Here is a 27,175-nt window from a genome sequence, read left to right on the forward strand (position 1 = left end):
GGCAGGACAGTAAGGGGTCTCCTCTTTCTCTTGCATGAGCATGTAGGTCACCTCACAACTGAGCCTTTAAGAAGCAAGTAATCAACTCCTTTTGTGGAAAGTGCACGTACAAATCCTACTATCTCTTTATCTGAGTTGCGTGAGTATCACCCACACACTACTTTGAAAGTCTAACCCTGGAGGGTTTTAGCAGATGCCATTAAATATTGATGTTGTTATATGCTTCGTATTCCACGGTAATTTATTTGAAGGGGAATTAATTTGTACATGGGGTAAATAACTCTTTGAAGACAGCTTGTCAAGCACATGGATTTTTAATACTATTAAGTGAACCAAGATATCCTATTAGATCCTCAGAACAGTATCTTTATTATTGTAGCATACTGAGTTTAAAGTTAAGAAACTGCAGTAATCTGGACATCCTATGAGGGATCCATTTGATTAATACTTTGCCTTAGACTTGGAGCCCAAATTCACCAGCTTTAGTTTATCATCAAAATTAGGTCAGTGTTTTCATTAAAAAGCTGTTTGCAACTTCACCCCATTTCTTCCAAAGAAGAAGCTGCCATGAAATGGAGGGGTAAATTAAATAGACACATCAGCTTCACTCATTTAATTTTTCTCCCAGAGTATGCAGTGCATATCTCTGTTGCTTTTTACTTAGATTGTAAGCACTTCAGGACAGAAACCAGAAATACCTTATTATGAGTGCACTGTGCCTAGCAGAATGGAGCTGGAGCCTTGAGGCTCTACTTACTCCTGGTGGTAATGATACTGTGAATAAGCAGGATTTATGTAGTACACAGCTCGTTTGCAGAACCTGTTGCACAGGGTTGTATTTTACCCACAGGGTGAGAGGCTCGTCTCCTGGGGTTCCTGGGACAACTGGAAATGAGTCTCCAAATTTGTACAGGGGGGAAGGGAGGGAATCAAATCTTTCCCCATTTTAACAAACACACCCTTTTCCTACAATACACTTACTACAGTTAGCAGAAGAGAACAAATATCCAAGTAGTACAGGGCCTGATAGCTTCTATTACATGGAGAGCGTCTGAGCTGTACAGTAGATTATTTATTATTGGCCTATTTATTTATTTTAAAGGATTTAAGGTGGGTTTGTAGCACTTCCCTTCAAAATAAATGTATCAAAAAAGGGGCTGTTTTACTGTTGTGTTAAGGATGTTTGATTTTAGAAGTTACAATAATTAAATACAGTACTGCAGACCTCTATCTCCTCTTAAGAAATGAGGAATCGCTGTTTTTACATAACAGAAAAAAACAAACAAGGATGCAAATTTGCAATATACTTCTCTTAGACTAAGACCATCATGAGGTTTTTCACTCTGAATTTTATTTCCAATCTCTTGTGTCAGTGGCTGCTGTAGCACAGATCTAATATGGCGCACAGCCTTAAAAACAATGTTGTGTCCCTTAAAAGTATTAAAACATAACCATTTCTGAGAACTTTTAAAAACATATACGTGCTCTCATTCAACAAATCTCCCAGCACACAGGGAGACCTAGCTATCTTTCCTGTATTTTATTCTCACCTCAAACTGGCACTCGTACTGTGTACCTAAAAATCAAATTGCCCAGCGCTAAAAAATAAAAAATACAGCCTCCTTGTGAGTTTTTCTAACTTGTATTCTGGCAGCACTGTCAAAATGGTCAATTCATAGATCCATTCAAACCATCTCTTTGGTTCCTTTCTGCTTTTAAAGAACATGAGTAAAACCACTTTGAAAGTACTACTAAAATACCATTAGGTTTTTATATTATGGGCTGGATTTTGCTACCTCTACGAACACCAAGTAGTACTTTGGCCTACACAAACAATCTCACTACAACCAAGGGGTCTACCTGGAGGGTCAGATCAGTGGGAATACACAAGAGATCAAAATCCAATCTTACATGTATTTCTTTATCCGACTAGCCATTAAGGGAAGAAAGAGTCAGGATTTTGTTCCCTTTTTTTGCATGTGCATTTTATGCATAAACATGAAAACACCTATTAATTTACACTGCAGTAACGTCCAAAATGTGCTAAGTGCTTTTTAAGCATAACCTCTGCTATGAACATCATACAATAGTTCCTTTTAATTAAAAAAAAGGAATGTACAGTATATGAAATCTTTAATAAAAAATATTAACTGCAGATTAAGGTTGAGGTTAGCTAGCTGTTTGCAAGATATACATATGGTAATTTTCAGCATTGCTTTCTAGGAGAAAGTACTGTACAAAGCAACCTAAGTTGTTCAGGCCTATAAGGATTCACTGCTTTCACTGAAAACCATCAATAAGTTGATTGGAGTCTATTTTTTTGTCATATTAACAAAAGCATCTTAAGCAGGACATGATTTGAGTTTCTCTGGTTACATCATTTTATACATCTAAAGTACAAACATGGCACATTTTTGGTCACAAATGTTATCTTATTCTGCACAGCATTATTTTATCAGTGGAGTTAATTTGCTGGTAAAGTATGGTTCCAAATACCAAGCAATAGGTAGTGTCACTGAATATTCAGTATCCAAAGGATCACCTCTAAAAATAACGCACGAGGTTGCAGTAGTTATTTGCATCACTGTCTCCCTACAGAAGAATCATTAAAGGCTGGACAACTGGAGAGGGGACACAAAGGATTCCTTGCTTATGGTGATGGCAGTCTCCAGGCATATAGTAGGAACCTTCGCAATTACTGAAAAGAAAGTCTTTCTGAAATGGTTGTATTTAGGCAAACTGCAGCAAGTTCACATCAATATTTTCTGGGCCCAATTTTTATAATAAACTAAGGCTCTCTACTTTCCTCTGCAGGCTTGAAATGGGAGCAAATTGTTCCCATTTCTATGGCATTTCTTAGATTTTACTTGTCATCTTTATGCTTCTTTCCTTGGTTAAGATGAGATTTACAAACAGGAAACTCAATCTTGCAAACTCTTCACATGCAGAACTTCTGGTGAATTCATGAAAGCTACTTTGCAACTGTTGAAACCTTCTGGCTTTGTGACAGCCTTTTTAGAGGCATGAAACCCAGTTTATGTAGTGACAGACAAAGTATTTCCCCAGAACCTAAGGTAGGCTTCATTCCCCACAGATCTCCTACAGACAAAAGTTAGGGGCAGCAGGGAAGAAAAATGAAAGGGAGAAAGTACTGACCTGACTACCTGTCCTGGTGCACAACATTGGAAGCAGGATTTCAACTATCCAGAGCTCAGGAATGAGAATGGTGAACTGCCCGCACAAAGCAGCAGCAAGTTCCAAATGGGGGGAACTGAATGTGCAAATGCTTTGAAAATGTATGTTCCTGATTGTGAAATTAATCTTAAAAGGATATGAACCCAGCTTGTCAATCTACAGATCCTGGTGCAAACAGGGTGGCAGATGTTCAACTCGAAGCAGAGTCAGCATTGCTAAATTAAGCATGGGTAATCTAAATTTCTTATTTATTTCAAAACAAAAGAAAAGAGAAAAAACTGGGCTTCAAACAAGAATACAGCTCTGTAGTTGTTACACTGAGATAATTCACTTGAGTAAGGGCTAAAAAAACAAAGTTTGTAGACTTTTAGATGTGGTAGCTGAAAAATGGCACAGGACTTGAGCAGAATATCAAGTTATTCAGTATTATCAGATAATAGTAAAGTTAAATAAAGAATGCAAACAAAGTAATGTTTTTCAATCTAATAAAAGACATATACAGATCTTTGTACTGCAAGGGAGCATTCTGGCAAGATGAATTTAACTTGTATTGCTTTACTCCTCTAGATGAAAGAAAATATGAAAGACATAATTTACCAATAATAAATGCCTAGGAGGATTCTTTCACTTCAACCAAAACATACTCTGTAGTTATCTGCCATGTGCCTGTGACAGTCTGCCTGAAACCTTTCTAATTCCCATACCTCTGTACTTCTCTCAATTGACACTGGAAAAATTCAGAGGCTTTATGAATATTAAAACCAAATACTCTGAAAATCCCAGCATTAAAAGCTGTCAGTTGTCACTTTTCTTTTCCTGGCTTGTCTTTCCACACATTTTCATATGAGATTTAATTTTTTTCTTCCAGGAGAAGATTTTTTAAAGCATTCTTTGTTCCTTTATTTTTTTGGATAATATAGATACTAAAATAGAAAGGCCAGCAATACTATTCCAAAACTGAATATAATCGGGAAAGCATCTACTTCATTTATTTACTGTGCTTTGTTCAGAGACAACCTTACCTATCTCACAGAAAACGTAATTCTCAGTTAAAGCAAAATTCCTCCATTTAAAAACAGAGAAGTAAACCATCATCGTGGCTAAGTGTCTTGGAAATAGGGATGCAGAAACTGATTTCAATACCAAGAAAGACAAGAATCTATCATAGGCAAAACAAGTGTCTCTCTGTTGCAGGTAGCCAGCAATACTCTTACATAACATGCAAAGAAGGACTCAGATTCAGTTAAAATAATCCACCTATCTAGACTATATCAGCTAACAGGAGTTCCATGAGCTCCATGGATTTTGCAGCTTTTTTTTTTCTTTAACAGAATCAAGATTTTAAGGTCAGAAGGAACCATTATGAACACCCAGTCTGACCCCTTTGCATAACAAGCCCAGCTATCCCAGCAGTCTCTGGTGCAACTAAAACATCTCTTTCAAAGAGCTGTGCATTCTTTATTTACAGAGTCCTTGGGATGGAGAATCTGCCAGATGCTGTGATAATCTATTCCAATATCTGATTACTCTTGCTGTTAAAACGTACACCTTATTATCTGAACTTTGCTAACTTCAATTTCCAGCCATTAGACTTTGCAAGGACTTTGTCTGTTAGATTTAAGAGCATTCTGGCCTTGGAAACCTCTCTTCTGAAAGGGAAGTAACTCCTGCCCAACTACTGCCTTCCTAGGAGTGGAGTTACTGATCACCCCATAATGCAGTTAGAGCAGTTGGGCAAGGCTTCAAGGAATTCTCCATGAGTTCCTAGGTGGTCCATTACTACAGGGAGATGATTCTTTACAAGATTAAATCATCCAGTAAAAAAAAACCACAAAAAAAACCTGAAAGAGGTTATTGGCTTGAGTTTACAGGTCCTAGACCTGCTGGCAAGAGAGAAAAAGGAACTGGAATCTCTGAGCCAAACTGGGTAGGGATTTAAAAAAATAATACATGTGCACAAATGTTCAGAATGAGGAAGAGAGAAGTTCCTCCACCCAGATACAGATAGCCAGTCTGCTCTGCCATAGCCATGGTGTGGGCAGGGATCTCCCTCTGTGTCCTCAGGCTGACATGGTGAGCAACTCTCCAACAGTAGCCTAAATACAAGTTTTTTGAAACCCACAAGGATGGTCCTATTACCAGTTGAACGTCATCACTTCTCTCAGCCAGGAAGCGTAAAATACAAAGAGCTGGTTTTCACATGCCCTAAAACCCCTCCCAAGGTACGGTCTTGTTCTTGCTTCTATGCTAAGCTCAGACTTTTCCTACATGTGTCGATCTGCCACACAATAGCCAATACCCATCACAATCTTTACTGTCCGAGCCCCCAAGGTCTGGAACAGCCTGCCGCCGGAGGTTGTTCAAGCGCCTTCATTGAACACCTTCAAGATGAAACTGGATGCTTATCTTGCTGGGATCCTATGACCCCAGCTGACGTCCTGCCCTTTGGGCGGGGGGCTGGACTCGATGATCTTCCGAGGTCCCTTCCAGCCCTAATGTCTATGAAATCTATGAAATCCAGAACCTGGATGGCTAGGAAAATGTTGTGCTGGACTGGGCTAGCAGAATGCCTCTGAGAATCAGATGCAGAAGGAAAATAACGCATCTGTCCCTTTGTACATTATGTCAACCCTTCTCAGTTGGTATAAAGTATACCTCTGTAACACAATAAAAAGTAACAGTACCTTAAAAGCATTTTAATTCTTATAGCATCATCCCCATACTAAATTATGGGTTGTTTTTTTTTATACAGAGTCTCAAACTGCTGTAAATGGGTGGAGAATTACAGTTATGCCCGTTTTACTGGTAGATAAACTGAGGCAAAAGTTAAGCGACTTACCTCAAGTCAGAGGTAATGTCAAGAAGCCTCTTTCCTCTCACTATACTCTTGTCTATAAACGCCATTCAAGAACAGCAGTTCTCTAGCACATCTGAGGAAACTTCTTGTAGACCAGGTCTTAACCATTGAATCAGAGCACCTAATATGTGGAATAATATTCACTGAGGTCCTAGTCTATTTCCCATCCAGTTCAATGGAAGCTGAATCAGCTCATAAGGCTGATCCTGCAAAGATGTACATGCTTCTCTTTCTGCATTAAGGGCACAAATAAGTATATGCTGAAATCTTTGCAAAATTAGAACTTGATCAGAAATGAACAGGAGTCTACTTGCATGTAGACAAGGATATTAGACTATGAAGATACTAAAAATTTTAAAGTATGAGGTTGATTAATTAAAGCCCATAATTATTCATATGAAGAAGGGGCACAAAGCTAAAAGTAACATTATGCAGCCTCAACTTTGGCTTGTCCTTAATTGTATACCTTTAACAGGCTTTGATCACAGACATTTTTGCATGACATAATAGAACATATGTATAAAGGATGGAAAAAAAAAACAAAAAACACACTCTTAATGCAATGCCAGGAACAGAACTGTGTACTCCATGCATTTTTTAATTTTCCTCCCTAACAGAATCTGAACGTCAAGTGTCACACTACACAAAGCAAATGTATTGGGGAGACTTCTGCCCTTGGGCTTTTTCTCTTCTAGTTGTGGATTGATTTTCTGATTATTTCCAAATTCCCTCTATGAGGGAACCCTTCAAAGTGCATTATGGTTTACCCATTAGGGCCGGACAGTTTAATTGCGCCCTAATACCTTGAGGAAGCTTCACTGCCTTCCTAGGATGGATTGGTTCGTACAACCCCTCCTCTGAAGCCAACATGATTAAAGAATCAATTCTATCCCCAGCTGAGTGACTTGCCCCCAGAGGGGAAATTAATACTGCTCCACTGACCAGCAAGCACCAGGCACAAAAATTTCCTTTCATGTTCTGAACAAAAGGAAAAGCAGTATGTTTTGCAATCCTAATTCTAAAACAGTCTTCTAGGTTTCCTCTGGTTTTTGTGCCTTTTCACATCCCACTATTCAATATCCAAGGAGATGGGTTTATACTTGACCAAAGGCAACTCCACAAACCAATCAGAAAGACAACATTATGTCAAGCCCGTACCAATTCCTGTGCCCTCTCTGGATGAAAAGCAAACATATTACATGCAAGGGAAAGTCTTCTGACCTTGGATGGAATTCATGCATTAGCTGGGGAAGCAACTCTTCTGCTCATGCCATCTCTGTTCATTGCCTAGCTTTAGCGCACAGAACAACCAGCTGAAATAGCTCATCTCATGAAGAACTACGCAGAGAGTTCCTCAGTTATTCATCAAAGAAACCCGGTCCTAAACAACAAACATACTGCTAAGTGAAATGACATCATAGTACTTGAGTACCATGTTCAGGATTAAATTTTTCAAACAGACTCCAACAACTCTGCCCTTCTAGTCCCTTTGACTGAGGAAGTCTTAGGTTGTTTATTCTTATTTAATTGTTGCTGGCCTATTCTCTTCCTGGCTTCAGTGATGGAAGGCTCTTGATAAATGTTGAATCATGCACCAGGGGTTTAGGTTGTAGCCGTGTTGGTCTAAGGACATAGGCCGACAAGGTTCCTTGGGTGAATTTGATATCTTTTATTAGACCAACCCAAATATTTGGAGAATATTTATTAAGCAAGCTTTTGGGTTCAAAAACCCCACACATCCAGTGTGCATAAGGCCCACTGGTAGCGTGCGAATACTCATCTCATAGCTCTCAGCCCATTGCTGAAAGTGCCCTACTGTAAGCATCACAGAGTCCCACCCAATACTATACCTGTAAAATATTCTGGTAATAAAAAATGAGGGGGGGATGATGTTCTAAATATCAAGGTCCCAATCCACCAAGGGTTTTGAAAGTAAGGATCTAGATCAAAAGAACCCAAATTCAAACAGAGCCAGTAATGCACACATGGGGTCATGAACAACTGGCGCCTCCCAAAACCGAGGGGACACAATTTGTGGGCAGCAGCAGGGGGACAAATGGCCCACAGAAGCCGCCAGTGGCATTGGCAGCGTGCAATCTCAGGGGGAGGAGGACACATGTCCCCCTGTGCCCTCCCTACAAGTTGCCTATGCATGGGGTTCACATAACTGTGATTTCCTCCTGCAGAAGAGAAGCTACTCTGCTTCCACATACCCTTCATATTCATTCCAGTGTATTTTACTGGGCAATGAGCTCTCCTGTAGGTCATGATTGCTGTGGTTAGTCTCCTTTTGAGAGGAACAAACATCATTTTCTGGCCAGCTGATGATGGAAGCTTTAAGCAAGCAAGCATCTAAATAAGTTTTTATTTATTTATAAGACGAGGCTATTTAAAATTGTGTTCAACTTCTTCTCCATAAGAAAAAGCTAGAAGAAAGTAGTAGTTCAACCTTGTGGAGGCATTTATTTAACTACAACAAAATATCAAGTTGAGAACAGATGCCAGATACTATCTTCTGTTCAGCATACAAATGTATCATCACATTTAAAGTGCTATCCCAGGGAGATGAAGGATACTGCTATGCATCTGTTTCCCTCCCTCTTCTCCTTATAAAGTTCTTCCTGACAACACATTAGCAAAAATACCATGGAGTATTATATTATCAAGAGACAGGGTGGGATGACTGAAAAGCCATTTATGCAACATGATGTGGCAGTCCTGCCAGTTTGTGCGATGCCAATTTTTTCTTCTGCTACAGAAACGCAGCTGAATCTTGGCTACACACACTTTAATGAATACAGCTCTTATAAGCCCCGCCTGTGATAGATCAACAGCTCTCATGAGGCCAAGAAATATTTCCTCTTGCTCATTTAACTTTTGTTAGGGGGAAAAAAAATGCATGCTCATTCATTCACTTGATGTTATGTGCCAATAAAACACCAACACATGATAAAGCAGAAGCTTAATTTTTTGGATGTTTGTGAGCAGTAATGCAGCGTAAAAACCATATCTGATCTTAATCTTAAAACTACTGACTAGAAAAGCTTTAAAAAATAATCTGTACTCAAAGACGACAAGCTGCAAACTGAGAACAAACAATGTGCATGCTCCTGGATACAGGTTGTCATCTTAGTTTTTGCTCAGTTCCTCACCCACACTGAACAGGAAAGCAAAGCTCAAGTACAAAAATCAACGTCTGTGTTTGCATTCAGTCCAGTAAAACAACCGTATATAAATTGTGCATCTGTATGGTGACATCTCAGTCTCTCTAGTCATACCATTTTCACCAACAATCCAGGACTTATTCAGCATTACAGAATGTGCAGTGCCCTCTTAATGAGCAGTTGCAAAATACTTTGCCTTTGTGTGTAGTGTGCAACCCATGGCTTATATATATAACTCATTATTCAAATTCTGCTTTGAAGGTGGTTATTCATAGCTGCAAGGGCTTTTCTATAGTAGCCATCACTATGGCACCCAAGCAGTTCACATAAGATTATTTTTACAATGTCCTGGTAAAATGAGAGGATGGCATTCTCTTTGTTTTGCATACAGCACTGGTTTTCAACCTTTTTTCATTTGTGGGCCCCTAAACATTTTTGAAAGGTGTGGACACCCAGCTGTGGGTATTCTCATACTTTTGATTCATCATAGTCATCTTTCACAGAACCCTTAGACCGCCTGTGGACCACAGATATAAATAAAAAAACACGGGCATATAGAGATCCATGGCATGAAGAGAAGTCAAATAATGTGGTTGTTTTTGGGTTGCCCATGAGACCTGATTTTTCAGAATACTCAGCATCACTTTCAAAGACCAGCTCCCACTGATTTTGGTGCCAGCTGTGAATGTTTAGCTCTTAATGCTAGCTGGAGCTCAGAGTATCTGGTTACGAACACAGAAAATAAGAAATGAACAGAGTGACCATCTGGAGGAAGTTAAGCGATTTGCCCAGCCAGTCCTCATTCTTACACACACAATCTTTCTCCTGCTTCTCCCTGGTTCCCCCCAGCTCATTTAAGATCTCATCTAGATCTCTTCCCACCCAGCTTCCAATCCTACCCTCCATCCACCTGCTTCTCATAAACTAGTTTTTCAATATACCCTAGGCTATTTTTTTGTCCCAGTCTTTCCTTTTTCTACCTCCACATCTTTGCTCACCCAGAAGCAATTCTCCTCCTGCACCTCACCTCCTTATCAGATTCATCACCCTTGGCCTCCTCCCATACCTCCTAAACTGGTTCCTAGTACCAGCTTTCTCATCTCTCCAGTCTGACCTCAGTGCTCCTCCAGCCAATTTGCTTCCAGTTTTCCCCAGAGACTTTCAGTCCCAGCCTCCACTCCACCCCCTTCTAATCCCAGCCTCCCTTCTGCTCAGTTTTGCACCCCAGTCTCTCCAGATGTTATCCTAATCTCGTTTTCTATATCCCTTCCCTCACATTCAAATGAGGCCTCTTTCTCCTCCTCTATTCTGGGAGCAGCCATATCCAGCTTCACCCCGATGCAGATTGAACTGTCATATCACTCTTTGGGGTGACACGTACACTCTCTAGTCCCGCACACAGGAGCCGAGGTAGGACACTTTGCATACAGATAAGAATTTTGGGAGCAGGGCAGTTGCATGCAATTGTGAACAGGGTCTTACAATAGGAATCGTTGGAGAACCTTAATGAAAAGTACTTAGCCCTGACAAAAATGTAGAGTGAGGTTTTTAAAACTGTCCAAAGTATTTGGTTATCCAACTCCTTTCAAAATTAATGGGAACTGTCATCACAATCTTCAAGGAAGCTGTAACTATTAAGAAACAGGGTTCTCAGCATGTATACCCATGTGTAGATGATTATTCTATTTCCATAAGTAGTAATACATATTCTCTGTGCATCTGTGAACTGAGTGCAATTAAGAAATGATTTTCAAATCACTGGATGAGCACTGTACTTATTGCTGGTAGCAAAGCAAACATAAGTGCCATGTGCAATTCTCTGCTCTTAACCACACAGAAGCAACCACAGCAGATAAGGCAGTTGCCCTAGCAGCAGCGAAGACAGAAAATGGCCCTATCCTACACAAGAATGTGGGTAAAAAAACCCTTTTACATTCACATCACATTTACACTATTTTTTATTCCGCTGCCCCCCTCACTCTCTACAGCTAAAAAGTATTGCTACATAATGGATGCTCTCTGAGCAATATGCCCCAAAAATGCAGCTACAGCTGGTATAAAAATGGTGTGTTATTCAAGCAACAACAAAACATAATCCAAGAGCATATTTCCTAGGAATTACTGACTGTATGAGCAACTTGAAGACCCAAAGCTAAACTGAAGGCCGCTGACCTAAATCAAGCATTAATCTCGAAGAGCCTCCATGCTAAATTGTTGATTAAAAAACAAAAAAACAAACAAAAAACCCCCAACATCTCTTTCCTCCTAAAAAAAATAGAAACCAAAACATGTCCCTAAAACGTTTTGTTTCAAAGCCAAAATCCTATCAGCTATACCCATTCAACCCCATCAAAGAGAATGGGTGTGTGGCACAAGAATTTAAGACAAACCTGGACCTCCCTTTATCGTATTTCCCCCTCTATCGTATTTCCCCCTCCAAAGACCCTTTTTATTGTTTTCCCAACAGCCTTCCATAAAGTGGAACTTGAAGCAGCAATGCTGTCCTGTGGGAGCCTTCTTAGAAAAGGAAATGCCTGTTGTAAAGTTAATTCTGTTGCCCTGTATGTTAACAAATCTAGCATCTGCCCAGACTTCATACCAGGCTCACCTGCAGCAAGAAACATATTTGATTAAATATTGTGAACTTGCTTAAAAAAAATTCTTATGGGCAAACCCTTCCAAATAAATGGAGTCAAAAGCAGTCAGTGACCAGGAAAATAAAGCTCCATAGCTCAACTGCAATCCAATCACGTGAAAAACAAAAAGGGACCCCCAATCAGCACTAACATGTCTGCTCAAGAAGCAGGGAGCTATTCTGGCATTGAGGTGCTGCTACCTAAAGAGGAAGAGGAATAAATACACATGTTGAAAGAGTGCAACATCTTTATTTTTTGCTGATGCAACTAGTTCTGTGTAAAAAATATTGATCAGGCACAAAGGTAAATTTCAGTGGAGAAATTAAAATCGAAAGCGTCGTGCGTTGTTACAGGAATTGCAAGATAATTGAGAATGGAATGTCTAATTTGGCTTGTAATGCATAGATTAGCCAAAATGCAATGTAACCGCTTGATAAAACAGTACTTTAGCAAGTTAAGAATGATTTTCCAATGGAAAGATGTGGCCTTTCTGACAAACTGGCACTATAATGCAATGAGGTAAAACAAGCAGTATAGTTTTTCATCTGCTCTCTCTCTTAGTAAAGGTACTCATGCAGAGGAGGACTTCTAAAGTGAAGCTTCAAAAAAGAAAGTTTCACTATGTAGATGGGTTGCAAAGAATCCAAAAGCCTGTCTATCATCTGATGTTTGATTATACCCCTCCATGACTTATGAGGGTGGGGGATTTTGATCACATAGTAGCTGGAAGATTTTGTGACTAAGACAAAAAAAAAGAAAAGAAAAAAGCCTTCCTCCATACTGATTCATGCTGAAAGACTGTAAATTCCCTGGTCTTTAATGAAAATGTAGCAAGTGATAAAAGGCAAATGATACCTCATTATTGTAGAAACCCTGTCTCCTTAAAGACAAAAGCAAAATGCTCAGTGCAACTGCTCGGACCTTTTTACCTTAAGAAGTCAATGACTGCTTTTACAATCAGGAGGGACGGAGTCTTTCTGCCCCTCAGGCTTTAAAGAAACATAAATAGGTATACAAAAGGTGATTTACATAACTTGGTTGTTTTACAGACAAACTAAACTTGTGATAATAACAAGGAAGTTTCACACAATTTATTTTAATATGATCTAAGGAAGATTTGCTTGGGAATTCTAATACATTGAGTCATTTGCTACTTGTACCCTAAAATACAGTCAAACATATATTGCAGTTAAGATACAGTAAAAATGATCCACCCATTTGATAATAATTTACATCTATAGGTAAGCCATCATTACACATAACGTGACGCAGCATGGAACAACAGTAAGACATTAGAATCACACCCTTATAATGATATGGACAGCCTAGAGACGTATACATGCTATTTTGCAATGAAACACCTCTAAATAGGAGGAACTAACAAGGAGAAAAAGAAGAGTTGTTCATCCTTGGCATCTGATACATCCGTCACATGGAAGTAGAGAACAAACAAAAGGCCACATTTATCATTTGTGATCAGTTTAATTACGAGCCAAATTTCTTTATTCCCAGTCTTGCTTCTTCCGAGTCATATCTTGTATTGGAAGCAGGTTTATCAGGTGCAATCCTGGCTCTGCTGAATTTAAGGGAAATTTTGCAGTGGCTTTGACAGCCCAGGAATTCCCCAAGCACCTTGGGACGACTCACAGAGGAAAGTACTGCTCATAGTGAGTAAGAGGAAATACCGGGAGGGAACAGATTTAAGACTCACGTAATTTTAAAGTGACTCCAAATGAAGCTCAGAAGTCTTCAGAGCTGGTTTATTTACAAGCACTTAGTCTCAGGGTACATTGCACGCTGTGGTACATGTGGGCAACATCAGGCCATGATGTTACTTTATATAAAAGGAGTGCTCCCATATTTGTTCATAAACAACTCATCAACTCTCTACATATATGAGGATCCACACTTCTAGTTCAATATTTTGGATTCCTTAAGAAGCATCTCCCTTCTCCCTAGCTCAAAAACTGTAATGGATATAATCCAGATAGTAGAATGGACTGGTTGATTATTAAGGAGGTAATCCTTGATGAAAAAGGGAACCAATAATGTGCTTGCTAAGACCCAGTTTAATACAATTTAAAGTTCAGTTTAAAGAATAAAGCACAGCTTTCATTGAAGATTATTTGTGAATGCAAAGTTGAAACAATCCTGCATAATATTGCCAAGGTCACTCTCATGCGTTTTAGAACTTCATCGTGTGAGGTACCCCATTTAAAACACTCGTACATTTTAAATCCTATTAATTTAAGATACCACTGTCAGGATATTGTTAAATCCAAATGTAGGTATTTGATATCTGCATTAAGGCTTTTTGAAAATGTGGACAAAAAGACAGGAGTAATGCAAAAGGCAATTATACTGTTAGCTGCAGCGAGGAAGCAGGCCTTCAAATCTCTAGTGTTCCACCATTATTTCAATGGTTCAAATGAACAGAATGTGTCATTTGTTAATTTAATTATGTATTAATCTAATCTAAGAACTCTACATTAGTGATTCTCAACCAGGGTGCCACAGCACCTTGGGATGCCTTGAGATCCTTTCAAGGGTGTGCCAGGGTGCCATGCAATGTTACTACAGCTAGGTGTGCAAACATGAGGCACAAGATAAATCCAGAGATTTCAAGTAGGAATCCATAGTGTTAAAAACATTCTGACCGGTTGTGGTCTGTCCAAGTCCTCTGCAACAGAAGAATTGCTCTATTATTTTTCTGTGGTCAAGAACTGAGTGAAAATTAAGAGCTGACATTTTCTGAAGTGTGCCTTGAATCTAAAAAGGTCAAGACCCACTGATCTACATGGTTTAAGGTTGTAAATTAAAGACATATGATAGATTGCTTTGGAGCTATTTTGTACTTTTGAGTCATGTTAACTGCACATAGTAAATGTAACCTTGTTTTACAAAGCACCTTTCATACTGTAGGGTTCCTTTACAAGCTTTAGGCACAGTCCTGAAAACCTAGCTCATATGAACAGTCTTTAAGGGAAGCCAAGAGGATCACTTGTGGAACGGTCAAACTCTTTTGTACATATAGGATATTCAGCAACCTCTTGGTTAAAACATCAGCTAGCAAATGTCCTGTACACAGAGGGAGTATGTAAATGAATAACTTGGTCAAAGTTTTCTCTAACTCTCACCCTACTATTCACATTTAGCATAAGGTTAAAATACCACATCCAAAACTCTGCCACTCATCTGGTCCCGATTCATAAGTCAAACAGGATAAATCTTTCCAGATCTAATCCCTTCACCACCTGCATTTATAACTCTATGCAACACTGGATTCATTGCCACTGGAGTTCTCCTCAGTAACCAGACTGACTATTTCTTAACCACAAATTATGTGTAGCTACCTCAAACTACATATTACACCAAACCCATCATCACCAAAAAAAAAAAAAAAAGAAAGAAAAAAAATCCTGACTTCATTTATTTCAATATACTAAGCAACTGAAGCTCCTTCCATTCAAGAGGCAGACTACAGGCCCAAGATCAGTTTTACCTGTAATCAATCTGATCATTTCTTATTTCAAGTACCCAATCCAATACTTACAAAAACTGACTGTAGACTTAATAAAATCCACTCCCATCCCACTATCCATTATTCAGAACACTTGACTGAAGGCGCGCAAGTACAGCTACTTGCACTCATTCATGCAGGGAATGAAAAGTTAAGAAAAGCCCAAGGTACATTAGGAGCCTTAGGAAACAACCCAAATATTTTGTTCACTGAAGTTTGGTGAAAGGGGACTGTACTGAAATACTAATTTGCCAGTTATATTGCCTTTCTTCCACACTAACATCCAAGTTAACATAAGCATTTAGAGAATGCTATCAACTGGACATTGATTATAAGCACAGGTTAACATCAGGAGTCAAAAACACCTAATAAACCCTACTCTCTGCATTCACATCCCATCCTCAAGTGAAACTATGCAGTTCCACAAGAACAATTAAATGACCCCTGCTCTGGGGTGAAGAGACAACAGAAGCAATTACTGGTCTCTACAGATGCCTAACAATACATGTTGGAATTTCTTAGCTTCAGCTCTTGGTACACATCACCTCCCTCTCCAGCTCTGACTTGCTTCCTTTTCACACTACCATAGCAGCAGAGGATATTTAGGGATTAGGCAGGTTCTGCTCGGCATGGAGAAACAAGCCGAGCAGCCTGTGCTGTGCTGAGTAACTCTCATACATACCGGAAATGCTGCACATGCAGGCTGGTACAGGAGATACTCCAGGTTTGCTCCATATGCCTGGATAGGGTGGAGGCCCCAAATGATTTCATTATGCAAAATGTTTAATCTGATATTAGATATCATTATTGCATTAATAGCTCTAACGAGTTCTACTTGTTAAGTACACATTTACATTCAGAGGGCCAAATTTCTCAGACAACACTCACAGAGAAATCAAAGGAAATTTTGCTGGGGTAAAATTTCCTAAAAAAACCTCAGGACTGCAAGACTGCTACATGTAACGTGTATACTATAGACAAGTATATCACAGGGGTAAAACTTTTGGGAATAAGCTACCTATTGCATTCCTTCTGCAATGTTGTGCTTTGAACACCAGCCTTTTTGCAGGAACAAGCAGCTGCTGTGCATAAATGCAGACACACTAACATTCCTAGGCAGCAAGATTAGCTGTGTTTTACCTCCACTTTGTTAATTCTAAGGTGAACATGTGCTCACCCAGCAAGTCAAGCATACATAATAAATTTAGATGAAAAACAAAGCAATGCCAATTTTCTACTGGATTTCAAATAGCTAATTACTGCACAAAACCTTCCTGAACTGCAAGCTGAGGTAGAAACTAATCTATGACACCAATATAATGCGGATCTTCAAACAAAAAACTGTTACACTTCTGTACCTCCATTCCCTAGCCAATTAATATAAACACTAGGCTTTAACATTCACAGGAAGTTAATTTTTCAAAATAAGAACAACTTATATATTAAACAAGCATGTGAAAACCAAGCATCAGTCAGGAGGAGATCTAAAAGCAAAGGAAACTGTTAAGCAAATTTAAAATAAGCCCATTCTGATTTATTCTACTCCTAAATTATTACCATTATTCTTCATCTCAGTGTAATTTGGATACACAGTTCTTTCCCCAGTAACTTGTAATGCTTCTCATAGTATATCGGAACATCCCAAGCCCACTGAAGTCAATAGGGCTGAGAACGCATCCACAAGATTCTTTGAAAAGCAAAAAATGAGTTACCAGGAAAATACAAACACTCCTTTCCAAAGCAATTCAGTTAAAGAAGCCTAAAGCAGATTTCTATGCTGGTCAAAAGGTAATTTTTTTATAGCAAAAACCAGCCTACCCCCGTTTTTTGTGGAAGCATCTTGGTACACTATTCTTCAGACTGTGAAAACAGGCAGCAGGTCATTTTTTGAACTCTGCATGTTTTCTTCCAATTCAGAAGTATCATAATGAGTAATTTGGTTCATGGCTCATGGTTTCAATTCCATTTAAATTACTGAATCTTTTCCCCCATTGAAACATCACCAGTATCTGAGATAAAAAAATGCAGACTTTCCCCATAAGCATTCCCATGAAGTGGGACTGTTTAAACAATGACAAATCAACATAGCATCATTTGCACTATTTTAATATTATGTATCACATTTCTCTCCCATACACACACCCACACATACCAGCATAAGCTCTAAAAACAAGCATTAGCTTCTAATTTACAGTCTAGATATAACCCACGTCCACATAGAACATAACTATATCACATCAAAACTGGATGCTTAGTCAACTCTATACCAGAGCAGGCCTGTAACATCTATGAAGATTAACAATTAGCACATCTAAAATACCTAATTTCCTAAGCCCTATCTTTATAGAAAGGGTTAGGTTTACATATGGACTTGCACTGATTGGCATATTTACGTATTTGCAGGCAAGACTGAAATCCTGCAGCATCTTGCAACCCATGTGGCTCTCCACCACTAATTTGCCCTACCCACCCAAGCTCAATTTCCCTTTTCCTCCTCACCCAAAGTACACTTCTGCCCAAAGAGTTATAATACCCTATCATTACATCATTAAGTGAGTGCACAATCCCAAACCCACTATGACAAGGCAACCCTCAGTATCATTTTGCTCCATGATCCACCGTCACACTGGCTAAACATGGCTGCATCATATCCTCTTTGTGATCTCATATGTATGCATTTTCCTTTTTTTTTAACCTCAAAGATATCCTTGATTTTGCTACCCTTGTTTTCCTAGATTTGCATAAGGGCAAATTTTTTTTTTAATTAAAAAATAAATAAATAAAAATTAAATTAAAAAAAAAATCACACTTTAAATCTACTTGTATATGGTTTATACTACATGTTATTGTAATGCTTCAAAGTAAATCAAAATGCCTTTTCCTTCTTACTTTCCAAAATGACTTCAAAAGCCAAACAGGTAACCTATACAATCAAAACTCTCTCTCTCAAAAGTTTGGAATATTCTCCCCCCACCAGAATCAAACACTTCCTTCAAAAGAAAGTGCAGGACACAAACAATAAACAGCAAAAGGGAATTGTATCAGCTTGCTTTTCTTCCCTGCAGCTCCCCCTCCTGAAATCAAAACCCTTCGTATATAAATTCAACTTTAAACTTCTTCTCCATTTCCTTTCAAAGAAAAATAAGACGAGGCTCTGCTTTGGAAGTCTCTCTTCTGCTTTACAATTCCCTTTCTTTGTTTCTGCTCGGTTTGACCCATTGCTTATTTCAACCAAGAAACAGCAAGAAAAAAAAATAACCAAACCATTCCAACTTCATCGCTTCCTCAAATCCCCCACACACAATTTTCAACAGACATAAAACTTTACAAAAGAAATCTACTGAACAAAAGCAAGCGTGTCTGGTAGCCTGTGGGGGGAAATAACCCTCGCTACCCTGCCTCTTGGGGCATTAGGGCTGCTTTCATTGTGCTGATCCCAAATCTGCAAACAGAGCGGGCTGCAGACATTTGCTGAGAAGCTGCTGGAGACTTGAGAGGTGCATGTTTATCATAATCGTGGGAGATCTTGTCTTTATTATTATTTATTTTTTTCCACGGCAGCTGCACGGAGCCTGCTTAGGTGCCTGGTGCTACAGTGCAGGAGCGCACTCATGCCCTGCCCTGGCAAACCGTTATGACAATAAATGACTCCAGAAAGCAGAGGGTGGCACGCAGGGCTGCATTTGGGCATCTCTATATTATTCTAGCAAAACACTGAACTTCCCTTGCCTGTGGGGGTTTAGACCCTGCAGAGGGTGCATCCTCCCCCTTCCCCTCCCACATATGCAAAGAAATCCCCCCCTCCCCTTGCTGCTCACCCCCACCCCATGAATGCCTCTCCCCGTGCTCACTTACCCACAGCTCCGTGCCCCAGCTCATGGCTCCACCAGATCCCGGGAGGGCAGGGCGAGGGGAGCAGCCCTGCAGGGCGGGGGGCAATGTTTAGTCCCTGGGGGGGCTGGCCCCCTTCTCCCCCACCCCTTCCCAGCAGCCAGCTGCCCCCTCCCCAAGGAGGGAATGCACCAAACAGCCCCGCTCCTGGGGCTGGGGCTCTCCCCCTCCTCTCCTGTGGTCACGGCTGCTGCCTCATTGCTTCCTCCACAGCAAAATGGCCAGAGCAGCAGCAGCAGCAGCACAGGGGGGTGGGGGGGGGGCAGTGACAGCTCCAACACACTGCGCAGGCGTGTGTGTGTCCGCCCCCTTCCCCCGTGGGGCTTGCGCAAGCGCACGTGGCAGGCGAGGAGGCTCGTGCAGGGCAAGGGGCTGCGCTGCCTCCACCACCCTGCCATGTGCACGATGCAATCCGGGTTCTCCCCCCTGCTCTGCCCTGATCCGCACCGCAGCGGGGGCGAGGAGCTGAGCCCTCCCCGGGATGCAATTGCAATCCTCGCAAGCGTTTCACCCCCAGCCCCTCGCTCTCCTCCCTGCAAGGTGCTTTGTCCCGGTCCCGTCCCGATCCCCCGCGTCTCTTACCAGTCCGAGAGCGCTGCCTTTGCAGTGGGTTGGGTTGGTTTGGTTTTTTTTGGTTTCGTCCCCAAGAAACTCAGCTGTGCCTGTGAAACTGGTGCTGTAAGGGGAGAGGGGAAGCGGGGGAAATGGCTGGATGAAAACCAGCGTGAAACACGCAGGCTTCAAATCTGGTGAAGTAAAGAAAACGCCTCTAGAAATGAATCCTAAATCAACCCAAGCTAGGACCGTGTCATTTGTCTCCTCTAAATTGAGGGAAGGAACAGGGGAAGCCATCAGATTGCCTCTGTGAATATTCATAATTGCCTAGGGGATCCTAGCAATTATGGAGCCTTCCAGAAAATTGTACATATTTTCTCCCCTGGAAAGGAAGATTTATTTTGTGCTCACTTTTGCTCAATAGTTGCAAGACTTCGCCAGCCTTCACCGTGAGCTTAATCTGATTTTACAATTCCATTGTCTAACCACAGGAAACCTGCAAGAGTTTTAGATCACTATTTTTTAAATACGGTTGAGCCTGCTCTTAAACTTTAGGAATGCAAAAATCAGTGGGACACCTCACGTGAGGAAGGACTATTTGGCAGGTAGGGTTGTGATCCTTACTGCACACAGGTAAGAAAGCTACTTACCACCATACCAGCTGGACAGGTTTTACTTTAGGCTAAATCAAGACAGTATCTTACCCTTCAAAATATGGGAGCATCTAACTGCAGTTATTAAACTGACATTTGTAAAAGCAGCAGAAGCAAAAACTTGGCAAAGGATTTCAACATCTATAGTACAAATATGCACAAGGTGATATCAATTACTTAAATGTGTGCATATTTATTCTGTCTAGTGTAATACCTTGATAAAATTGACTACAGCAGTCCATCTTGTTTTGGAAAGGGGCAAGGGTGATGATGGTTTTATTCATATTATACCTCTTAAGGGTGGATTTGCAGCAAGTTAAAGCCACCAGGTCACGTTCCTGCGGCAAGTGTTCTGATATCACAACCACATTGATAAGTTTTTGCTTAGGTACTGCTTCACCACAGACCTGGTCTAACAATGAGTTAGTGGACCCCTGGCAGCAATCTGCTTCACTGATTTCAGGGGTTCCGGCCACAAAAAATACATTCTAGGATCTGGGCTCAGGTTCTTATGAGTACAATTTAAGAAGCTATCACCTGCTAGAGGAGGAGTGCGTGGAGAACATGCACACAAAACAGCCCTAGCCTGATGAACTGTGGGTTTTCCCCTCTCTCTTCAACAGCAGCTGTGAGGGAGACAAGACAAACCTGTTAAGCCAGCCTGGTTAAGGGAACCTGTCTGTATTCAGAGGAAAAAATTGCATCAAATCCTTCTTTCATGATCCCTCCCCTCATGGTTTAACTAATCTCCTTCTAACAAAACCTCAAGCAAAACTACCAGAGGGAAAAAGATGGAAATAACTTACTATTTTCCAGGAACACATTAGTCACTCTGATTTTACGTAACAGCTCTTTACCCCTCCCTTTGCTGGTCTTGTTTATTGAGATAGCAGTATCTGTTCTGAAGAACTCACAAAATACTTTGTCTCCATGTGGCACCTAATACAACTGCTTGGCTCTTCTCTAACCTATTCTAATACAGTTTATAAAACAGGAAATTCTGAAATCACCCAGAAAGTGTAAAGCCTGAAGCATTAATAGGTGGAAATTTCAAGAGTGCGTCAGATAGGATTTAGAAAGCACACGGACATCAGACTTGGGTCTCACAGAACTGAATGGGAGACTGGCCTTGAATTGAACAAGAACAGGCCTAGTATGAATCTAGTACCAATCCTGGAAGCTCTTCGTGTGAAAAACAACTTTGAACTCCAATTAGAGTCTGGCATGCAGAATGCTCACTGGACCAGTCCCAAAGAAAAGGTAGATCTTTTCAGTTTTCAGGTTCAAAGAAGAGAGGGTGCCTCTTTCCACTGGTATCACCACCATTGCATCTGCTTCCCTTATCATTTTAGAGCCCCACCCCGCCCATTCCCTTATGATAGACACTGGGAACCTGGTTTCTCTTTGAAATCCCTCATGCACTAAAGTTTAAGGAGCACCTTTATACCTTGACATTTGCCTCTACAGTACCTTACAGTGCAAAGTGCCCTGAGATTCGCAATCTCCCAAGATCTCACTAAGGATAAGGCCTTTAACATTACTGCCTCCATCTCAGCAAGTTAACTTTTGGCTCTCAGGGAAAAGAAATCCCATTTGATATCCCCAGCTGTGTAAAATCTGCCTGTCTCTACAGCTCAGGGGCCTTCACCCTTTTCCCAGCATCAACCCTGCTATGAATTCAGCACCCTCAAATTTGAATAAGCTACTTACCTACCTATGATTCACTCCCAGCATTGTTCTATGAAAGAACAAAATACCAAGACTAAATACCAAGAAACGCTGATGAGAGGACCTGTAGCCACTGAGGAAAGCTCATTTCAAACGTAATCAATGTACCTATCTAGAGCTACAATTAAACTTATTAATGTACATATACACCAGTATGAGACTGTCTTATGGCACTCTAAATACACAAGAGGCAGTTCCACTTACTTGTAAGAAGCAACCTTAATTATAGCATTTAAATATAAATTATTTAGGGGAGTAGATGACCCAAGAGGCTCAAGAAACTTTAATCTCCAGATTACAGGTTCAAATAAGGGATGGAAATCAGGTAACATCACCAAGGAGGAGTATTCAGCACTGGCTTGCACCTGTAAGGAGCAAACCAGGAAAGCCAAGGCTGAAACCAAACTCAAACTGGCTTCAGGAATCAAGGACAAAGTCCTTCTTCAGATACATGGGTAGTCAGAAAAAAAACAAGGGCAACACTGGCCCCTTGCTAAACCAAATGGGGCAGTTGACAACTGACACCCAGGAAAAAGTTAATCTCCTTAACAATTACTTTGTGTCAGTCTTCCACCAGCCCAAGGGGATCACCCTGCCTAGCAAGATGCAGGATTGCCAGGGTATTGGCAAACACACGCCCATCATTGGCAAAGATCTTGCAAAGGAACACCTTGAGAGGCTGGACATCCACAAATCAGCAGGCCTGACTGGAAAACACGCAAGAGTACTAAAGCAACTGGCTGACATCGTAGCACAGCCTATGGCAAGGATACTGGAGAACTTGTGGCACTCAGGAGAGGTTCCTGAAGATTGGAAGAGGGCCAATGTGGTGCCTATCTTCAAGACAAGGAGGAAGGAAGGGAACTACAGGCCAATTGACCTTAATCCCTGGTAAGATATTGGGGGAAAAAAAAAAAAATATCAAAGAAACCATCAACAACAGGCTAGCAGAATGCAACATTCGGAGATAGCCAACATGGCTTTGTTGCATGTAGGTCTTACCTGACCAACCTAATTTCCTTCTATGACCAGGTGACATACCACCTGGACAAAGGAGAAGATGTTGATATCATTTATCTGGATTTCAAAAAAGCCTTTGACTTGGTCTCCCATTAAGTCCTCATGGTAAAACTGGGGAACTGCAGCCTCAACAACCTTACAGCCTGATGGCTGGGGAACTGGCTCTGTGGTAGTTGATGGAACTGTATCAACACGTTGCATGATGACCAGTGACATCCCCCAGGGATCCGTACTTGGACCTGTACTCTTAATATATTTATAAATTATCTGGATTCAGGTATCAGAAGCAGACTGGCTAAATTCACTGATGACACCAAATTATGGGGAAGTATGGTCACACTAGAAGACAGGCTGGCGATTCAGGCTGACCTAGACAGGCTCGCAAGGTGGGAGGATCAAAACGTGATGGAATTCAACATGGAGAAATGCAAGGTGCTCCACCTCAGGAGGAGGAAAAAAATCCACATCATACTTATAGGCTCAGCAGTGTTACACTCACTAGCACCAGGACCGAAAGAGACTTGGAGGTCATGACTGACCACAAGATGAACATGAGCCACCGGTGCACTGCTGCAGCTGGCAAAGCAAACAAAACCCTGGCTTGCATCTACCAATGCATCTCAAGCAAGACCCAGGAAGTCATCCTCCCACTCTACTCGGCCTTGGTGAGGCCATAGCTGGAGTGCTGCATCCAATTCTGGGCTCTGCACTTTAGAAAGGATATGGAGAAGGTTAAGAGAGTCCAGAGGAGAGTCATGTGCATGATTAGAGAAAAGAAAACAGGACTTATGCAGAGAGGCTGAGAGCCATGGGACTCTTCAGCCTGGAGAACCAAAGGCTCGGGGGGGGGGGGGGGGGGGGGGGGGGGAGACCTGGTGACAGCCTATAAGTATATAAGGGGGGATGCATCAGGAACTGGGAGAATGCCTGTTCACCAGGGCACCGCAAGGGAAGACAAGGTCTAATGGTCACAAACTCTGGGAAAACCATTTTAGGCTGGACATAAGACAAACCTTCTTTACTGTCCAACTCCCCAGAGCCTGGAATAGACTCCCCACCCAGAAGTGGTGCAAGCACCTACTCTGGACACTTTTAAGAAACACTTGGATGCCTATCTTATGGGATCATTTGACCCCAGTTGACTTCCTACCCCTTGGGCAGGGGGCTGGACCCGATGATCTTGCAAGGTCCCTTCCAGCCCTAATGTTTATGAAATCTAGACCACACTGATAAGTACTGAAAGGCTTTACCATCTAATAGCAGCTGTTTAGTGAAACATGCAAAATAAACAGGGGATTTCCAAGTAGATTCTGGGTCCAGAACCAGGGGTAAAATGTACGGGGTGCACGTGCACCCCCTATGCGTGGTAGTGAAGCCCCTGCAAAAAAGGTGGCTCTGACACTGTCAGCACTGCCTGTGGGCAGTCGCTGCCCACCACCCTGCCACTGGTGGCGTCTGCAGGTGGTCCCCGATTGCCCTGGACACTGCCGATGCTGCCAGCGGTGCCTGCAGGTAGTCGCCAACCCATGGTCAGTGCTCACCCCCTGCCACCGACAGCGCTGGCAGTGTCTACAGGAGCTCCCCACTCTCAGGATCCCGCCGCCACCAACGCAGCCATGCCCCACCCAGCCTCCAGGGGCATGCCCCGTTTCATGTCCAGGACACAAAAATTCTTTATAATTAGTTGCAGGATTGTTTGGAGACTAACAGAGAATGCAGCGATTGAGCCTACTCATAAAGCTCACAGGGAACGAACTAATCACACTCAGCCACCTAATTGGTCTTTCTCCATCAGGACAAAAGCTTGTTAGGTAAGAGAGAGGTCTGAATAATGGCACTGGAGCTACTCCCCCTAGACATGAGTCTTTCAAGCTGTCAGTCTGACATGTCCACAGAAATACATCCAATGCCACACAAACGTCTCAATTGCTAGGAAAAATTCTGAATTATGAACGTTAATGAAAAATTATGAAAGAGCCATAAAAGCAAATTAATTGTCAAAATTGATTTAATTGTGACTGGGCTATAGATGTATTTTCATACTAGGCTTGGAGTTTAAAGGACATCTAGTGGCCAGTTCAAGTTACTAATTGTTGAAATAAACCTACAAGATCACTCTGGATTTTTGCCTATTTAAAAATAATTTTGGATCCCTATCCCAGCTCCATCTGCTTATAACAATATTTCTGTTTACACCATCATCTAGTGAACAATATAAGAAAAGTTGAAGTAAAACTATAAACAGGGAACATCACCAACTAACATTGGTGCCGACTCAAAATTGGTGCAGGTGACATCTTAGCACAATAAGTCTCAACCAGTGTGTTCTGGCACCCTTGGGTGCTTTGAGATCCTTTCAAGTGTGCTTCATGGTGCCATGCAATGTTAGCACTGTTAAGTGTGCAAACATGATTCACAAGATTAATCCAGAGATTTCAAATAGGAATCTATTGTGTCAAAAACATTTTGAACTGTTGTGACCTTTTTGAGTTTTCTGCAAAAGGATAGCTTTATTATTTTTCTGTAGGCAAAAAACAAGTGAAAACTTGTTAACAACTTGAAAACAACTAAAAGCTGGTATTTTCTGAGGGGTGCCTCGAGTCTCAAAAGGTTGAGAGCCATTGGTCTCAGTCACAATATTATATAGACCTAGATCATAGGAGCTTCTTGTAAAGTTTTTTCCTCAGTATATTCATTATCCTCTATGCTTTCACCAATTTTCTGTAATGAGTGAAACCAGCAGACATGCTACCTTGCACAGTTATGTAGATAACTAGAAGATTTAAATTTGCCAGAGCTGGCGATACAACAATCATTGTGACCAATTACAGCAATTCACTTGCTTCTTCAAAGGGTCAATTTAAAAATAATTGTTGTAAGCTGTTTACCAACAGTACAAGCAATACTTCAGAGTATTAACAGTGAAAAAGCCTTAAAATCTAAGAAAAAAGCCAGACTACACTGTGTCATCTTCTTCCTAAACTTGTGCAGAAACAAAACATCATTCTCAAGGGACATATGGAGTTTTACATAAGCTTTTGTTACATCTGCTACTTAACTACTGTATCTGCTTCTATACCAGATGCCTAAGGAAGGGTTCTGCAGTATCTGAAAGCTTGTCCATATCTATCTCAACCATGTAGTGGGTCCAATAAAAGATATCACCCACAAGAATTCTTAAAAGCTAATGTCATTCTCACGGTTTATGTTCTCTCTTCGCTTATCTTACTCTCCCTTTGGATAATTAAAATGAGTGAAACCAGTAACATTCTCTTCAAGACCCAGTTCAATCCTGTTAAGAAACAAACAACACCCAAGAATTATAATAAAGCAGAAAAGCCTTTTTGTTACTTTATGGGATTTTTTAGAAACACAGTTTCTGATGAAGCAATTATTTTTAATTTCCTTTAACAAACCACAGCACATAAGAGTTTTCCTGCTCCCTTACTATTACGTGCAAGTGTTGGGTTTTTGTTTTGTTTTTTTACTTTAACCTGTGGTTAGTTAGTCAGCTAATACCTCAGCTCTTCAGTGAGTGCTGGAAACATTAAAGAACCCCTCTCAAGATGAAAACCAGCTAAAGTGAATATTAAAAAAAAGTGCTATCAAATGCACAAGATAAACAAGCAGGATAAAAAACAGGTATCTTTTAATTCCTTTCACTTACAATAATCTTACGTGCTGTGTACAACACCAGGAGCTACCAAACAGATGAAGAAAGAACAGGCAGAAGCGGCTCTCAAGTTTCAGCATAGGTTGACTATACCCCGTCTGAAAGATAACCAACTGTTATGACATTTCCTCACAGTTTGAAACCTAAAAATTCACACAAAGCCCGTAACTAAGCTAGGCATTTAAAAACAAACAACAGAGCTTCAATTGACTGATGCACAACGTCTAAAAAAAAGGAGAGATTGGACCATCTGAGAACAGGTAGATGAAAAGCTCATATGCAA

At 40.9% G+C, this 27,175-nt stretch overlaps 1 protein-coding gene across 11 annotated transcripts in view; it reads right to left on the minus strand.

Annotated features, from left to right (window-relative positions):
• The window catches only part of FNBP1 (formin binding protein 1), a 136,984-nt gene extending 109,976 nt beyond the window's left edge, over positions 1 to 27,008 (minus strand). For 7 of the 11 annotated variants that reach the window (XM_019500996.2, XM_019501002.2, XM_059715621.1 and 4 more), the window contains exons 1-2: positions 19,846 to 19,938; positions 19,228 to 19,293 (exon numbers count right to left, since the gene is read on the minus strand). In XM_019500996.2, coding sequence (XP_019356541.2) covers positions 19,228 to 19,251 — 24 coding nt within the window. In that variant the 5' untranslated portion in view covers positions 19,252 to 19,293; positions 19,846 to 19,938. Of the gene's footprint in view, positions 1 to 3,156; positions 3,217 to 19,227; positions 19,294 to 19,845; positions 19,941 to 21,008; positions 21,098 to 26,886 lie in introns of those variants that run through there. The other 4 variants (XM_019500992.2, XM_019500997.2, XM_059715620.1 and 1 more) reach the window with 4 other exon arrangements.
• Positions 27,009 to 27,175: the final 167 nt, after the last annotated feature.

The sequence above is a fragment of the Alligator mississippiensis genome, chromosome 12 (genome assembly GCF_030867095.1).
Source record: "Alligator mississippiensis isolate rAllMis1 chromosome 12, rAllMis1, whole genome shotgun sequence".
Classification (NCBI taxonomy): domain Eukaryota; kingdom Metazoa; phylum Chordata; order Crocodylia; family Alligatoridae; genus Alligator; species Alligator mississippiensis.